General features: G+C 38.6%; 2 protein-coding genes across 2 annotated transcripts; both read right to left on the minus strand.

Annotated features, from left to right (window-relative positions):
- Positions 1-4,829: 4,829 nt before the first annotated feature.
- LOC141649439 (uncharacterized) lies at positions 4,830-6,882 on the minus strand. Its single transcript, XM_074458130.1, has 4 exons — positions 6,483-6,882; positions 6,351-6,389; positions 5,592-6,226; positions 4,830-5,192 (listed from the first exon to the last, which is right to left on the minus strand). The coding sequence occupies exons 1-4, from the start codon at positions 6,880-6,882 to the stop codon at positions 4,830-4,832; spliced, it is 1,437 nt and encodes a 478-aa protein (XP_074314231.1).
- A 2,652-nt stretch (positions 6,883-9,534) lies between these two features.
- On the minus strand, positions 9,535-16,279 carry LOC141649440 (uncharacterized). Its single transcript, XM_074458131.1, has 9 exons — positions 16,116-16,279; positions 15,868-15,906; positions 15,430-15,744; positions 14,547-15,285; positions 12,827-14,387; positions 10,535-10,686; positions 9,973-10,237; positions 9,749-9,848; positions 9,535-9,652 (listed from the first exon to the last, which is right to left on the minus strand). The coding sequence occupies exons 1-9, from the start codon at positions 16,277-16,279 to the stop codon at positions 9,535-9,537; spliced, it is 3,453 nt and encodes a 1,150-aa protein (XP_074314232.1).
- Between the last annotated feature and the right edge of the window lie 420 nt (positions 16,280-16,699).

Consider the following 16,699-nt stretch of genomic DNA (forward strand, 5'->3'; position numbering starts at 1 on the left):
GTATTTGGCACTCAGGAAATATTTTTTAGCATTAACAGTTGATGTTTTTTTGTAAACATAGGAGTTTTAAAATTTGTTGCATTGTTGAATTCTGATTGAGAAACTGTATTCCAAAAAGCTTGTCCAGGTTGTTAAGTAATCACAGACTTCTGAAAGTAACGTGTTGTAGAAACCATTCAACTGATTTAGTATGGGTTGAACTGACATGATAGGTATGTTTTCTGTTGCTGTACTTCCTTTACTGGTCATTGTACTTTGTGGTAGTCTTTATTCTAACTATGTAATTGCTAGTTCATTTTTTGGGGGATGCTGGGGTTTTTAAAATCCACGTATTGTCACTATGGTCTGATTGAGTTTCCTAATGTTTTCAACCTTACGCTTTTGTAGTTTTGCAAAGATAAGTGTTCAGAAGACCTTTTGTCACTGGTTATTATGTCGTTTTATAGTAACCATGTGCTTATAGTTGGGTCAACAGTTTTTTTTTCACATTGTATGTCATATTTTGTTGCATTATACTCATTGTAACCTGTAACTGAGGCGGAATCACATTTGTTTCATGATTGGACAATCTGTGCTGTTGCACTGTTTTGCGCATCACAAATTTGCAGAAATTAACATTGATGGAAATCCCAAACTGTTGACTTTAGAAAATTTGCACAATAGTAGCAGTCTAAACAGGTACATTGATACGTCCAGATATTTAACATTTTCCCAATGCCTATCCCATTACTTGGTCAGTTATAGGGTGGTTGCCTGCACAGATGTGTTGTGTACACGCTCACCCGAAACTGCATTACCTCAACGAACCCAAGTTCAGCTTTATTCAAAGCACAAAATATTAGTAAGCTACCTTAGCCTAAACGATCATACTAAAACATTTTTGGGGTCTTCCTGGCTGGATATCATTTTACTTCAGTGCAACTTGCTTGATCACCCACTTGAGCACCCTATTCCTTGAGAGAGCGGAGGACGGTCCAACCTGAATATAGATTGCATCATTGCGAATTTTTGCCATCATTGAGATATGCCTGTTTGTCCTTCAAACATTCAACATTAAAATTAGTTATACAGCTTATTTATCAATGTCATTCTATTAACTAAGAATTTAGTATGTTAATTTATTTTGGTTCAACGGCTTGGAAATTCGATCCTTACAACAATCAAAAGAGTGGTAAAAGCTTGCAACTGTTTGCATGTACTTCTATTGTTCTGCTTTCATTTTATGGGTAACTTTGAAGAAAGATTAACTTGATACTTACTTCGTCTAGCATTGCATATAATTCTGAAATTGTTTTGCCCAACATTTCCTCAGCGTCTACATTGAATGCAGTGAACATGAAAGCGCCTGTCTTTTCTATAGCTTCAAATGTGATTGTCATCTTTTGTTAAGAATTTCGAAGCATTTCAGAGTTCATTTTATAAGTTTTATATATCGAATGGTATTTTGAACAAACTGATTTGGAGTGATTACCTGAGTACAGAAGTGACCCCTTCCCGCTTACATGTTTCGCACTTGTAAGTTACATTTAGTTCCTTTTTGCTGCCTGTGCCGCACCGATCACAACCTAGGTAGAAGCGCACATCTTTTCGGTCAAATTCAGGGATAGTTACATGAAGCCAATGGCGTTCATCTTGTAGCGTGCCTGTTGCCTGTGTACATTGTCAATGCTGTAAGTAGTAGTTTGAGTTGGACCTTCCATTTTGTTTTTAAAACTTTATAATTGTTTTGGCTTGACTCTTCAAAAATGATTCTTAAAAACACGGCCAATGAATTGTCAGTTGTTAGTTAGCATTATCAGGGTTATTGTTTAGCGTTGTAAATTAAAGATGTCATTTGTATGTTGTTTTAGCGATGACTGTAAATGTAAATCTCATCTGTTATTTGTGTTGTATGGAGTTGTAAAATCTGCAGACGTAGTCATCCAAGTTAATAATTTTTTTTTGTTCAGTAATGCTAACCTTTTTAGCTCCCAAGTTTCTTATAGTTATTGGGTTGCGGCTTGTTTCCGGTTCACGAGCTCCTCGAACCTGTTGTTGTTTAGCACATATGGAAGCAGTATTTGCCGTTTTCCTGTTCACAGTCAGTTATAGGAAACTATTATAAGCTATGTTTTTACAATGGCAGAAGTTAAAGTACCCAGTTTATTAATCTCACCAAGCATTAAGCATTTCAGTTTTTTCTCCATCAGGCTTGAACTTCACAAATGTAGCTGTTGTAGTTCATAGTGAAAATCCTATCGTTTTTAAAAAAATACAACTTTGTGATTTTTTTTTTCCAAGTATAAAATTCCTAATGAACTGCGTTGATATATGTGTTTATGCTTACCTTTGTGAGTTGATGGTTTAAGACATGTGAAACCAATAACTGGAAAAGTTTCTACAATTGCCCTAAGTTGTTCCCCTTCTCTGGTCACCAACTCTGCCCAAGCTGTGATAACCATTGGTTGCTCTGTACTGTGGAATATAGCAACAGACATGTTTATACATTGTCATTAAATTGTCATAAATTATGCTTTCAGTTTTGGAAGTAATAATCAATTTTATTACCTGGCATCCATCACCACCAGCTCACGCAGGGCTAAGATTCCCCCATCTGCCCGGGGCACTTCTCGCAGCATTTCCACATGTATTAGGATAGCAACTACATCTACCAAAACCAAAATTATGCATCAAATTAATAGGCAATTGATAGGCAACTATTCAAGCACATTTACGTAGATGTTTGCCACCTAGCAGCATTTGATAGGCACTTCTCGCAGCATTTCCACAACACAGCAGCACAACTGAATACCTTTATACAAATCAAATAAGGACATTTACGTAGATGTTTGCCACCTAAATGTCCTTCTGTGATTTGAACCATGTAGATGAACACACTATTTATTGCTGTAGAAATTCCCTTCAAAATGTTGGTCATGGTTACAGTTTTTTTAAAAGCGTGCTGCAAATCACGCATAAACTGAAAAGCGTGTGTACATACTAAGCTCATGTGTGTCCACAGATAAACCCTTCAATATAATTAAGTTTGTATAACTCCATGCATGACCTTTTATGATTCCCTTAACCCAGCTCTCCTCAAAACTTCAAAAGAGACGACGAACAAGATTCCCACTGATATCACCTGATGATGGAATATGAAGCACTTTGCAATCTTTTGTTGACCGCGCCCGGGACAGCGCAACATATAATTGGCCATGTGAAAAACAGGGTTTAGGTAGGTACACACCCACACGCGCTTTGTTTATGGTCATAGCAAAGCTCAATTTAATAGGAAATTGCTTTCTTTGGAAATTTATTGGGAATTTAGAATTCTTAGATGGCTTAAATGTAATCCTAGGTAGGAATACACGCTCTCCTTTATAAAACCCTGTTGAAATGTCACATTCAATCATGTTTGGGAAAAAACGCTTGCAAATGAGGCACGTTCCATTGTACAGACCTACTGCAGGATCTCAATTTCTTAATAATATAACTGGCGAATCTTCTTTCAAAGTGAGTTCATGCGGTGTCATACCAATAGGGCATAGCGAGTTCAGAAACTCCACAGGGTAAACATTTGAGTTGTCATCTACCACGCTATCAAAGCTATGGTAAATATGTTTTTTGCCCGGGAACCTATCAATCAGCACGCTGTTGACAGAGTCAACATCTTAATTTCTTGGAGTCAATATAGCCCGTGCATTGAAAATGTCAGGACTGAAATTGGACTGACTAATCTCTGGGAACACTACATCAATTAGAGTTTGCTCTGGCTGTTGATCGTCGTTTGGTTCTAAGATTAACTGCTGAGGTATTGCCACTAAACTGCTTTCTGCTGTCTGCAATTCTCCATTTCCTAATTTCAGAAGAAACTCTGAGAATTCAGGGTCTGTTCTTGCCCTGATATGTTCTGTCAATTTAAAGATTTTCAAAAGTGGCCAGATTGGAGAGCTAACAATGCTTGTTTCTACTGCCTCTTGCTGTGTGCGGCGTGGAAGTACAGGAAGCACTTGGCGAAAGTCTCCACCAAAAAAAATTACCTTTCCTCCAAAGATCTCCGAACTACTGCATACATCTTGAAATAACATGTTAACGGCTTCAATATTTTCTCTTTTTGCCATTGAAGCTTCATCCCAAATAACCAGTGATGCTTCTCTTATCAAGCATGCCAATCCTCCCTGTTTTGGGACATTGCAAGTTAGGGATTCGTCAGTATCCAGAGGTATTTTAAATCTTGAATGGGTTGTCCTGCCCGTTGGCAAATTTGACCCTGCAATTCCTGATGTAGCTGTGGGCAAGCAGATTTTACTCATGGAGCGTACCTTTGTATACAACGCTCCATATAAAAAAGTTTTTTCAGTACCACCTGGTCCATCAATAAAAAAAGCACCGCCTTTCGCAGACTTAACTTGATGCATGATTGCTTTATACGCAGCTCGCTGCTCAACATTTAGTTCTTTACGGGAAGCTAACTATACCATGGGTATTGGGGCGTTTAAAGCATCACTTATATCCCTTGTACTTTGCAACCTTATTTCCGGGTCATAATGTAAATGATCCAATCCAAAATCTTTAAACGTTTTCCCCATGCCCTCCAAAAATTGCTCAACCTTAGCTGCAGTTTCCTGCAATATTTTGGTAGGCTCGTAAGGAAATTGCCGTTTATAATCCTCAGAAAGTGACTGATAATATTTCGACCAAAACTCGGCAGGGTTGTTTGGACAGCTGCAAATTAGAATAGTTGCAAATAACCTTCTCAGAGCATTTGGCATTTCTACCTGGACAGCCTCATCCATACACATATCTGCTACATTATCTTGCTGCAGCACTCCCCTCTTTAACGCAGCTTCTTAAAACGACACACAGCAAACTCCGTTCACTGTTTTTAAATCTTCAAAAGACTGGGGCCCTCTAACATGTGCTAATAGAAATCTCAAGTAATATCGTTCTCCCTCTCCAGGAGAAGCATGTGCCACTCGTCCAATCACAACACCGCGATCCCTTGGCTTCAAGAATTTTTTCTGATCATTCCATACAAAATGCTGCGGAAATTCACTATACAAATACTTCTGCCCTTCCTGGAGCCCCATATTTTCTTTGAAAAATTTTGTGAGCATGGTTTTTATTCTTTCCTCATTAGCCACCACGTTTGCTAGAACTTCATTTTCTGAGAATCGTACAGTTTGTCCATTAGGTATGTGCACTGACAAAGGCTGCACCGGCGGGTATGTATCAAAGAGGTTGAATCCAAAAATTCTCCATGCTGCCTCTGGGGTGACACCCACCAATTATCCAAAAATTCTCCATGATGCCTCTGGGGTGACACCCACCGGCGGATTGTAAGTAACGACAGATCTATTATGCATGTTAGCTTTCCTAACCAACACAGTTTCACCTGTGTTTCTGCGCCTATACAATAGATATGAATCTTTTTCATTTGTTGTGAAGTCCCTAAAGCTCTTGGGATATTTTTTTTCACAAAACCGCTTCCCATCCTTGATTTTCATACACACATTCTTGGGGAAGTCCACACCACATGGCCCATGCATCATGTGTCTTAATACAACAGCTTTTAAGTGTGGGTTCTCATTTGTAGGAATCTATATAGAAACATATTTCTCAAACTTTTCTGGGGATGTGATCTTGTATCCAGGTTTCAGGATGATCAGGAAATGTGCAAAGCCGCGCTTTTGAAATTCGACGACATTAATCATTGCATCAACTTCCCCAAATATTTTCTTTTCCCGAATCAGCTTCCTAAGCCTTGTTAGCTTAGCATGAAATACCCTGGCAACAACATCATGCCTATTTTGTGATAGTTCACCAGGCGTCAACTCCGCTTTGACCTCAGGCCAGTTTGGATTGCACGTTATGGTTAGGAATAGATCTGGTTTAACATATTTCTGCACAAGCGCCATTGTATTTAAATACCTCCTCCTCATATCCCTAGGACCTCCTAGAAAGGAGGGAGGTAGTACGATCCTCTTTCCTACATTACATGCATTGATTTCATCAAGCTCCAGTGTATCTAAAATTCCTTGATACAGGTCTTCCCGAATAGCCTCTTGATTCAACCGCAAGAAGTCCAACCTTGTATTCTCAATCTTCACATACATGTCTACAATGAACTGCTGAAATAGCCTCCCGCCTCTAATCAGAAGATTACCAGGTCTTATCTGGAACTTGTATGCGTAATATTCTCTGCAAGATATACGCTTATCTGCCTTCGTATTCCTCCTTGCAGCATCTGTCATATTTGATGTTCAGAGTTTGTAAATTAGACCCCAAAAATTACAAGGTCAAAGGTGTTTCTAAATGTCTACGAAATTACAGAACGTCGGTTTACAAAGTAAAGTAACAGATCTACTTACTTGCAACCTCTGCTGCTACAAGGGATTCGGCCCTTCCATCTGAAAATGAAGACATTGGAAATGTAGAATTTAAATGACTGTTAAAGGTTGGGCTTTAAATTTTCTTCAATCCCTGATGCCAGGCACTATCACCTTTTGGCAAAAGCAAAGGATACTGTAGAGGGTCATAGCAGCCATAGAAATGCCTGATTCTATGGTTGTTTGCTCCCTTTCCATATGCAATTATATGAGGACCTTCATTCCCTTGCAGAGCTGTATTATCCGACCAAACAACAGCCACCTTGTCAGATGTTGGCGCATTATATACACATTGATCAGTGGCTGGATCAGTACTCAAAACTATTTTCGAATTCTCAGTCACCTCTATTTCTTTCAATGATCGGAAAATCTTCCCATAGGGATTATCATCCATGAGGCCCGTAAGTGAAGTGATGATCTGTTCATTTAAATTAGGGAACACCCCTAATCTGTTTTCCTTTTCATGCTGACCATCATAGAAGTATAGTTGTAAATATCTTGGAATTCTATCCATAGGTATTAAATCAGGCAAGTAATGATAAACCTGCCCCTGTGTCTTGAAAACGAATATTCCTTTTTTCTTTTCTTTTTCAAAAGTTTCCCCCTAAAGAGCTGAAAGCAAAAAGGCTGTTATATGCCCTAGAATAGGTCTGAAAATGCAACACATCGTCATCTCTTGCAGTATACAGGCATACAAGCTCTTCTGGATATTTATTAACAGCCAATTTAATCTCTCCGCTAGAACAACATAGTCCTTTTGCTTCATATTCAAATTTCTTAGCACCAAAGTCTGCACAGTAAGTTGGTGCCTTTAATATCGAGGCTTCTAATGGCTTTCCACCAACCGCATCAGGCACCTCTGTATAATGAAAATGTGAATATTTATTTGCCGTGTGTTGGTAACCTATTTTAAACTGGCCAGGTTAAATAGCATGAGTTGCTACTTTTTTTGGAAGCACGCCGTTTTTTTTTCACTCTATTTGCTTCGGCTGTTGGCTGCTCCCTTTCCGTGGCCGTCCTTCGGGATTTATATGGCCGCCTAGCTGTCAAGCTAGGCTCGCTCGCATCAGTAACTACTGCATTGTTTCATAATGTTAGTATTAGAAAACTTTACCACCCCTATGGTCATATTCATTGTTAAATTTTAGCAACTCTTCCATTAACCTGACCTTTGTTACACCGTGTTTGTCGTTTCTTACTTGATGAAGCATTGGATGGGTGCTCTGGCACAGATTCCTGAGTTTGTTGAGGTTGTATGCCTGCCGCAGTAACCTGAACACTTGTTCTGCTGCATTTTCCTGTCGCGCGTCTTCTCTTTAATGGTTGATTAGGCGCCTTAGGTACGGCTATTTCTGACACGTTAACCAGGCACTAATATAAATATTAAACTATAGACCTTAAATTTATAAGGTAATGTAACTCGTAACCATTTTTAAAAAGTTTAGATGCCATTTTAGATTGAAACGTTCTCATAACATTGCTAAACAATCTGCTAAATGTTGTTTTGCTGAAAGCCAGCCACTAATTTAAACTCAAGCAAGGTTTACTCAGTTACACATGCTGTAACTTTTCATACTGCGTGTTTCATTTAACTTCCGCAAATTTCAAGTTACTCGTAGCTTACCTTTGCCTGCTTGGCCATCCATCTGCAGATGCGTAATTGTGCCTCCCTCAAATCTAATAATAAGTTTTGTCAGTCCGTTCGCCCTGCACACCAGTACAAATCAGTGAATCATTCTATCTGTCTCACCTTTCTACACATCTGCAGCATACACAAAACTCACTTTTCGAGAAACAGAGGCTGACGTCCAATCCTGCAGTCTCTTTTTCGAAACGTATATTGAGGCTGCGCTATTTCTGCTCTATAAGTATCTCAAATATAAATTGTGCATTCATGTAATTGTTTTTTTATGGTTTTTTAGTATAGATTATCTTGTCAAGCGTTTAGCATTGTCTACTTGAATATAGGCGAGTAAAAGTATCGATACGCATATGTTTCTTTTAGTATTACCACCAGGCATAAGTACTATGTAATTTAGTTAAGCTGCATTACACCTAAACCTGGCAATTTACTTTTTCAGTTTAGACAAATGGTTAGCGTCAATTTCACCCACTTCATAACAGATTCAGTTAATTTCAGGATAGACATGTGCGAAAGTTAAACAAGCACTGAATGTATTTGAGTTGTATTACAAAATATTGGCAACCATAACAGCCCAACCCGAAAACATTTTGCCAATGCTGTGTACAAAATGGTGCCTAAACACATAATAGGCCACTATTTTTTTAAACACCGCGGCCAAACACAACAGTACATTCAGCACGACCACAATACATAAGAACATCCCAAGATCGGTTCAGTAAGGGGAACTGCCTTCTTCCCCTGCATCAACCTTTGCTGTCACTACAATTTTAGACACATTGCCTACACCATTTATGCAAGGTCCTGAAATGTTGTTCCCGCAAATAACCTTTGGTTTTTTGGGAGGCGATGGCATTGCTAAACCCGAGCGTATACCATACCCTTCGCCTTTAGGTGTGCTGGCACCTTCTGCAATAAACATAGGGACATACTCCAAGTCGGAGGCTACGCAAATCTGTGTGGACTTCACAGATCTGTATCTACCTCGCTGAAACCCACATTGAATTTTGGAATACAGCATTCGGTTGAAGTTTGCATCCTTCATAGTAAAACCATAAATGGTTTGAAAATAAGCTATTGCTTTCTTGGCTAACCTTTGTCTGGCCTTGTCAACAGTTTCCTTGCTGTCGCTAATGAAATACCTCTCCTTAGAAGGTTGTTTCAGCCAGACAACTGTGAAACAGCAAACATATCTACCATCTGGCTGTGTAATGAAGTCCATTTCATCAACAGTTACGTTATACTCCACAACTAACTGGAGCCAGATATCCCATAAGTCAGCTGTGACTCTAACATGCCGAAATCCTGGCACAACCATTTTTTTTTTGCCGACGATACATGACCCTACCAGTCCCTGCCACCCAATCAGCAGACTTCAGAACCTCCCATTTCTGTTGATAGAAATTACAGACGGCCTTGTATTTTTCACGACCTTCCAGGTTAAAATCATCCACGATAACCCGTTTTTTCTTAACCAGGTAGTCAACAGCCTGTTCTTCAGATTCCCACATAAGTTCCTTCTTTTCACCTTTTAAGACATGTGAAACCAATAACTGGAAAAGTTTCTACAATTGCCCTAAGTTGTTCCCCTTCTCTGGTCGCCAACTCTGCCCAAACTGTGATAAACAGTGATTGCTCTGTGCTGTGGAATATAGCAACAGACATTGTTTATACATTGCCATTAAATTTTGTCATAAATTTTGCTTTCAGTTTTGGAAGTAATAATCAATTTTATTACCTGGCATCCATCACCACCAGCTCACGCAGGGCTAAGATTCCCCCATCTGCCCGGGGCACTTCTCGCAGCATTTCCACATGTATTAGGATATCAACTACATCTACCAAAACCAAAATTATGCATCAAATTAATAGTCAATTGATAGGCAACTATTCAAGCGCAAACTAACAGTCTTTCCTTCGCAGAACAACACAGCCATGATGAAGTTGGTTATTAGTGCTAACCATATCTGTCATCAGTTGTGACCATTCTAGGAATTGCAGTAATGCTTATATAGTCTGGACCCATAGGAGGCTTGCATCCTTCAACGGGCGTGATAATGGTCTGAGTACCAAAGGCAAGTTGATATGGATGTTCATCATCTCTGCGATATTTTTCAGGCAGCATCTTAATCTTTGCATTGCAGATCTCATATTCCATTTTATCAAAGATTACATCTTCATATGCTGCTATATACTCTTCATACAATGTAGTCCTGATCTTCGCGCCCTATATTTTTTAAAAAAACAACTAATTTTAAATCGAATGTATAAGTATATCTTGCAAATTCAAGACTGAATGTTTCTTAGTATCTAAAGATAGTTTTGGGCACAGATAGCTACACTGTGATGTTCTACGAATACAAATCTGTCATTTAAAATTAAGGTGCTATGACTACAAACTTTCACCATTTGTAATTTCATGGCCAACTTATATACTCCAAATTCAATCAGTTCATAATTACTTATACCATTTCCATGTAACATAGCACATTTCATTGTAACAAAGATATAATTTACGAATTACCTCTTCATCCTGAAAAACTATCCTCTGATAATGCAGTTCTTTATTCTTCGGCGATATCTGTGTGTTGGTCTTCTCAATAACTTTCAGGCGAATTGAATGAGGACCAATTCTCTCACTTAAGTCCTTCACCATTTTCTTTTGAGGTTTCATCCCTGCTGCAAGTTAGGCGTAAAAGTAAGTTATAATTTTGTTTTCTACAATCTCTCTTTTTTATTTCTTATTTTTGCTTTGTTAATTATTTCCTGCCATACCTATGCTTGAAGCCTGTGTTTCAGCATTTAAGTTGTTATTAACATTCTAATGCTTGCATTTCTATCTGTAAATTAGTCAGTGAAACGCAAGAAACAAATTAGTCTATATTTTATACAAGGACTTACCTATTTTTTTTGCCTTCTTGCTCAGTTCGTTTTTTGTTCGCCCTGAGTTTGGTTGTTGTACTGAACTTCCCCTAATGTTTCTTCTATATTTGTTTTTCTCGTTTGCGAATTCATGTGTACTGTCAGTGTGCATGTGCGTTGCAAATTTAATGGACTACCACACCATTCCGTTCTCTGTTGTGACCATGCTGTAACGTGTTGTGGAGCATTTTTGCTAACACGCATCCTAATTTTAACAGTTATGGTACAGTTTTGTTGTACTTATTCTTTCTTTTTGATGTGAATTTCTTTCTAATAGATCCACTCAGCTATCTATAGTACTTATTTACCATGCTCTAGCATGTCCATCATCAATCTTCATTAAGATATGTACTACTTTCAACAGCATATGCACGCATGTAAACAGTAGTACTACCATGCTTGAGCCCTACTCCCCTATTTTTAATTATAATATAAAAAGGATTAATTTTATAGATAAAATGTAATTAAAACATAAAATTGTATTTTTTAATCGAGAATGTCATTGATAATCCTGTATTTTACTGGATTATATTGTTCATGTTACGATTTTTTAGGAATAGTAACATGTGTTGTTCACTTTTATATAAGGGGAAGATAATAGATGTGACATTTTTTTGAACTGATTTATCCTATCAATGATAATCTTAAAGTTACTTTGCAAATATTATTTTGGCTGATTGATTATTATAGTCACTAATTTAATATGTAAGGAAAGTTAACAAAGTACATCCTAATATACTCAACCTATCACTTTTTGGGTTTTTTTGACTTGTCAATGCTTAAGTATTGTCACTTCCTCCCTTTATAATTTCATAAAATTAGTTGTGCTTTCTAAATAGTCATTTTGCTGAAAATTATGAATCCTACTTGATACGGTTTACCAATGATAGTAATTATGTTATAGCGTGTGCATTCACTTTTTTAATTGTGAAACGGGCAATCATTTACATAATCAATTGTTTCTGTCGTTGCTAACCTTCTTAAACTAAACATAATAAACCATTTAAATCTACGCGTACGTGTTTTCTTTAACGTAGTTTGTTAAACTGAGTAATCGGCAAACAATTTTATGACAGTAGAACTCGTAAACAACATAAACTTAACCACTACAATTGAAGCTGTTTACACATTTTTTGAAGTAAAATTTCTTAACACAGCTCCTACAAAATGTTCAACAATGGCGACTACAAAAGGTTCCACAACACAGCAGCACAACTGAATACCTTTATACAAATCAAATAAGGACATTTACGTAGATGTTTGCCACCTAAATGTCCTTCTGTGATTTGAACCATGTAGATGAACACACTATTTATTGTTGTAGAAGTTCCCTTCAAACTGTTGGTCATGGTTACGCTTTTTTTAAAAGCGTGATGCAAATCACGCATAAACTGAAAAGCGTGTGTACATACTAAGCTCATGTGCATCCACAGATAACCCCTTCAATATAATTAAGTCTGTGTAACTCCATGCATGACCTTTTATGATTCTCTTAACCCAGCTCTGCTCAAAACTTGAAAAGAAACGACATTTCGAACAAGATTCCCACTGATATCACCTGATGATGGAATATGTAGCACCTTGCAATCTTTTGATGACCGCGCCTGGGACAGTGCAACATATAATTGGCCGTGTGAAAAACAGGGTTTAGGTAGGTACACACCCACACGCTGTAAAGTTTGTCCCTGCGCTTTGTTTATGGTCATGGCAAAGCTCAATTTAATAGGAAATTGCTTTCTTTGGAAATTTATTGGGAATTTAGAATTCTTAGATGGCTTAAGTGTAATCCTAGGTAGGAATACACGCTCTCCTTAATAAAACCCTGTTGAAATTTCACATTCAATCATATTTGGGAAAAAACGCTTGCAAATGAGGCGCGTTCCATTGCACAGACCTACGACAGGATCTAAATTTCTTAATAATATAACTGGCGAATCTTCTTTCAAAGTGAGTTCATGCGGTGTCATACCAGCAGGGCACAACGAGTTCAGAAACTCTGCAGGGTAAACATTTGAGTTGTCATCTACCACGCTATCAAAGCTATGGTAAATATGTTTTTTGCCCGGGCACCTATCAATCAGCACGCTGTTGACAGAGTCAACATCTTCATTTCTTGGAGTCAATATAGCCCGTGCATTGAAAATGTCAGGACTGAAATTGGCCTGACTAATCTCTGGGAACATTGCATCAATTAGAGTTTGCTCTGGCTGTTGATCGTTGTTTGGTTCTAAGATTAACTCCTGAGGTATTGCCACTAAACTGCTTTCTGCTGTCTGCAATTCTCCATTTCCTAATTTCAGAAGAAACTCTGAGAATTCAGGGTCTGTTCTTGCCCTGATATTTTCTGTCAATTTAAAGATTTTCAAAAGTGGCCAGATTGGAGAGCTAACAATGCTTGTTTCTACTTCCTCTTGCTGTGTGCGGCGTGGAAGTACAGGAAGCACTTGGCGAAAGTCTCCGCCAAAAAAAATTACCTTTCCTCCAAAGATCTCCGAACTACTGCATACATCTTGAAATAACATGTTAACGGCTTCAATATTTTCTCTTTCTGCCATTGAAGCTTCATCCCAAATAACCAGTGATGCTTCTCTTATCAAGCATGCCAATCCTCCCTGTTTTGGCACATTGCAAGTTTGGGATTCGTCAGTATCAAGAGGTATTTTAAATCTTGAATGGGTTGTCCTGCCCGTTGGCAAATTTGACGCTGCAATTCCTGATGTAGCTGTGGGCAAGCAGATTTTACTCATGGAGCGTACCTTTGCATACAACGCTCCATATAAAAAAGTTTTTCCAGTACCACCTGGTCCATCAATAAAAAAAGCACCGCCTTTCGCAGACTTAACTTGATGTATGATTGCTTTATACGCAGCTCGCTGCTTAACATTTAGTTCTTTACGGGAAGCTAACTGTACCATGGGTATTGGGGCGTTTAAAGCATCACTTATATCCCTTCTACTTTGCAACCTTATTTCCGGGTCAAAATGTAAATGATCCAATCTAAAATCTTTAAACGTTTTCCTCATGCCCTCCAAAAATTGCTCAACCTTAGCTGCAGTTTCCTGCAAGATTTTGGTAGGCTCGTAAGGAAATTGCCGTTTATAATCCTCAGGAAGTGACTGATAATATTTCGACCAAAACTCGGCAGGGTTGTTTGGACAGCTGAAAATTAGAATAGTTGCAAATAACCTTCTCAGAGCATTTGGCATTTCTACCTGGACAACCTCATCCATACACATATCTGCTACATTATCTTGCTCCATCACTCCCCTCTTTAACGCAACTTCTTGAAAAGACACACAGCAAACTCCGTTCACTGTTTTTAAATCTTCAAAAGACCGAGGCCCTCTAACATGTGCTAATAGCAATCTCAAATAATATTGTTCTTCCTCTCCAGGAGAAGCATGTGCAACTCGTCCAATCATAACACCGCGATCCCTTGGCTTCCAGAATTTTTTCTAATCATTCCATACAAAATGCTGCGGAAATTCACTATACAAATACTTCTGCCCTTCCTGGAGCCCCATATTTGCTTCAAAAAATTCTGTGAGCATGGTTTTTGTTCTTTCCTCATTAGCCACCTCGTTTGCTAGAACTCCATTTTCTGAGAATCATACAGTTTGTCCATTAGGTATGTGCACTGGCAAAGGCTGCACCGGCGAGTATGTATCAAAGAGTTTGAATCCAAAAATTCTCCATGCTGCCTCCGGGGGTGACACCCATCTACCCGACTGGTACTTTTCTATTTCGTCCACTAACATAGAGGCATTGCTATTTGTGACGTTGAACAAAATACGATCATGACCTTTATACACGTATTTATACAAATATTTGACTGCATTAATAGTAGAGCATACTTCTACATTCAAGTGGCAGTCAAACATCGCCAACAAATAAGGATTATAAGGAACGACAGATCTGTTATCCATGTTACCTTTCCTAACCAACACAGTTTCACCTGTGTTTCTGCGCCTATACAATGGATATGAGTCTTTTCCATTTGTTGTGAAGTCCCTAAAGCTCTTGGGATATTTTTTTTCACAAAACCGCTTCCCATCCTTGATTTTCATACACACATTCTTGGGGAAGTCCTCACCACATGGCCCATGCATCATGTGTCTTAATACAGCAGCTTTTAAGTGTGGGTTCTCATTTGTAGGAATCTCTGCAGAAACATATTTATCAAACTTTTTTGGGGATGTGATCTTGTATCCAGGTTTCAGGATGATCAAGAAATGTGCATGTGGTAAGCCGCGCTTTTGAAATTCGACGACATTAATCATTGCAGCAACTTCCCCAAATAATTTCTTTTCCCGAATCAGCTTCCTAAGCCATGTTAGCTTAGCATTAAATACCCTGGCAACAACATCATGCCTATTTTGTGATAGTTCACCTGGCGCCAACTCCGCTTTGATCTCAGGTCAGTTTGGATTGCACGTTATGGTTATGAATAGATCCGGTTTACCATATTTCTGCATAAGCGCCATTGCATTTAAATACCTCCTCCTCATATCCCTAGGACCTCCTAGAAAGGAGAGAGGTAGTACGATCCTCATTCCTACATTACATGCACTAATTTCACCAAGCTCCAGTGTATCTAAAATTCCTTGATACAGGTCTTGCCGAATAGCCTCTTGATTCAACCGCAAGAAGTCCAACCTTGTATTCTCAATCTTCACATACATGTCTACAATGAACTGCTGAAATAGCCTCCCGCCTCTAATTAGAAGATTACCAGGTCTTATCTGGAACTTGTATGCGTAATATTCTCTGAAAGATATACGCTTATCTGCCTTCGTATCCTCCTTGCAGCATCTGTCATATTTGATGTTCAGAGTTTGTAAATTAGACCCCAAAATTACAAGGTCAAAGGTGTTTCTAAATGTCTACGAAATTACAGAACTTCGGTTTACAAAGTAAAGTAACAGATCTACTTACTTGCAACCTCTGCTGCTACAAGGGATTCGGCCCTTCCATCTGAAAAAGCAGACATTGAAAATGTAGAATTTAAATGACTGTTAAAGGTTGGGCTTGAAATTTTCTTCAATCCCTGATGCCGGCCACTATCACCTTTTGGCAAAAGTAAAGGATACCGTAGAGGGTCGTAGCAGCCATAGAAATGCCTGATTCTATGATTGTTTGCTCCCCTTCCATATACAATTATATGAGGACCTTCATACCCTTACAGAGCTGTATTATCCGACCAAACAACAGCCACCTCGTCAGATGTTGGCGCATTATGTACACATTGATCAGTGGCTGGATCAGTACTCAAAACTATTTTCGTATTCTCAGCCACCTCTATTTCTTTCAATGATCGGAAAAACTTCCCATAGGGATTATCATCCATGAGGCACTGAATGTATTTGAGTTGTATTACAAAATATTGGCAACCATAACAGCCGAACTCGAAAACATTTTGCCAATGCTGTGTACAAAATGGTGCCTAAACACATAATAGGCCACTATTTATTTAAACACCGCGGCCAAACACAACAGTACATTCAGCACGACCACAATACAAAAGAACATCCCAAGATCGGTTCAGTAAGGGGAACTGCCTTCTTCCCCTGGATCAACCCTTGCTGTCACTACAATGTTAGACACACTGCCTACACCATTTACGCCAGGTCCTAAAATGTTGTTCCTGCAAATAACCTTTGGTTTTTTGGGAGGCGATGGCATTGCTAAACCCGAGCGTATACCATACCCTTCGCCTTTAGGTGTGCTGGCACCTTCTGCAATAAACATAGGGACAGACTCTATGTCG

The sequence above is a fragment of the Silene latifolia genome, chromosome 3 (genome assembly GCF_048544455.1).
Source record: "Silene latifolia isolate original U9 population chromosome 3, ASM4854445v1, whole genome shotgun sequence".
In the NCBI taxonomy this organism is placed as follows: Eukaryota; Viridiplantae; Streptophyta; class Magnoliopsida; order Caryophyllales; family Caryophyllaceae; genus Silene; species Silene latifolia.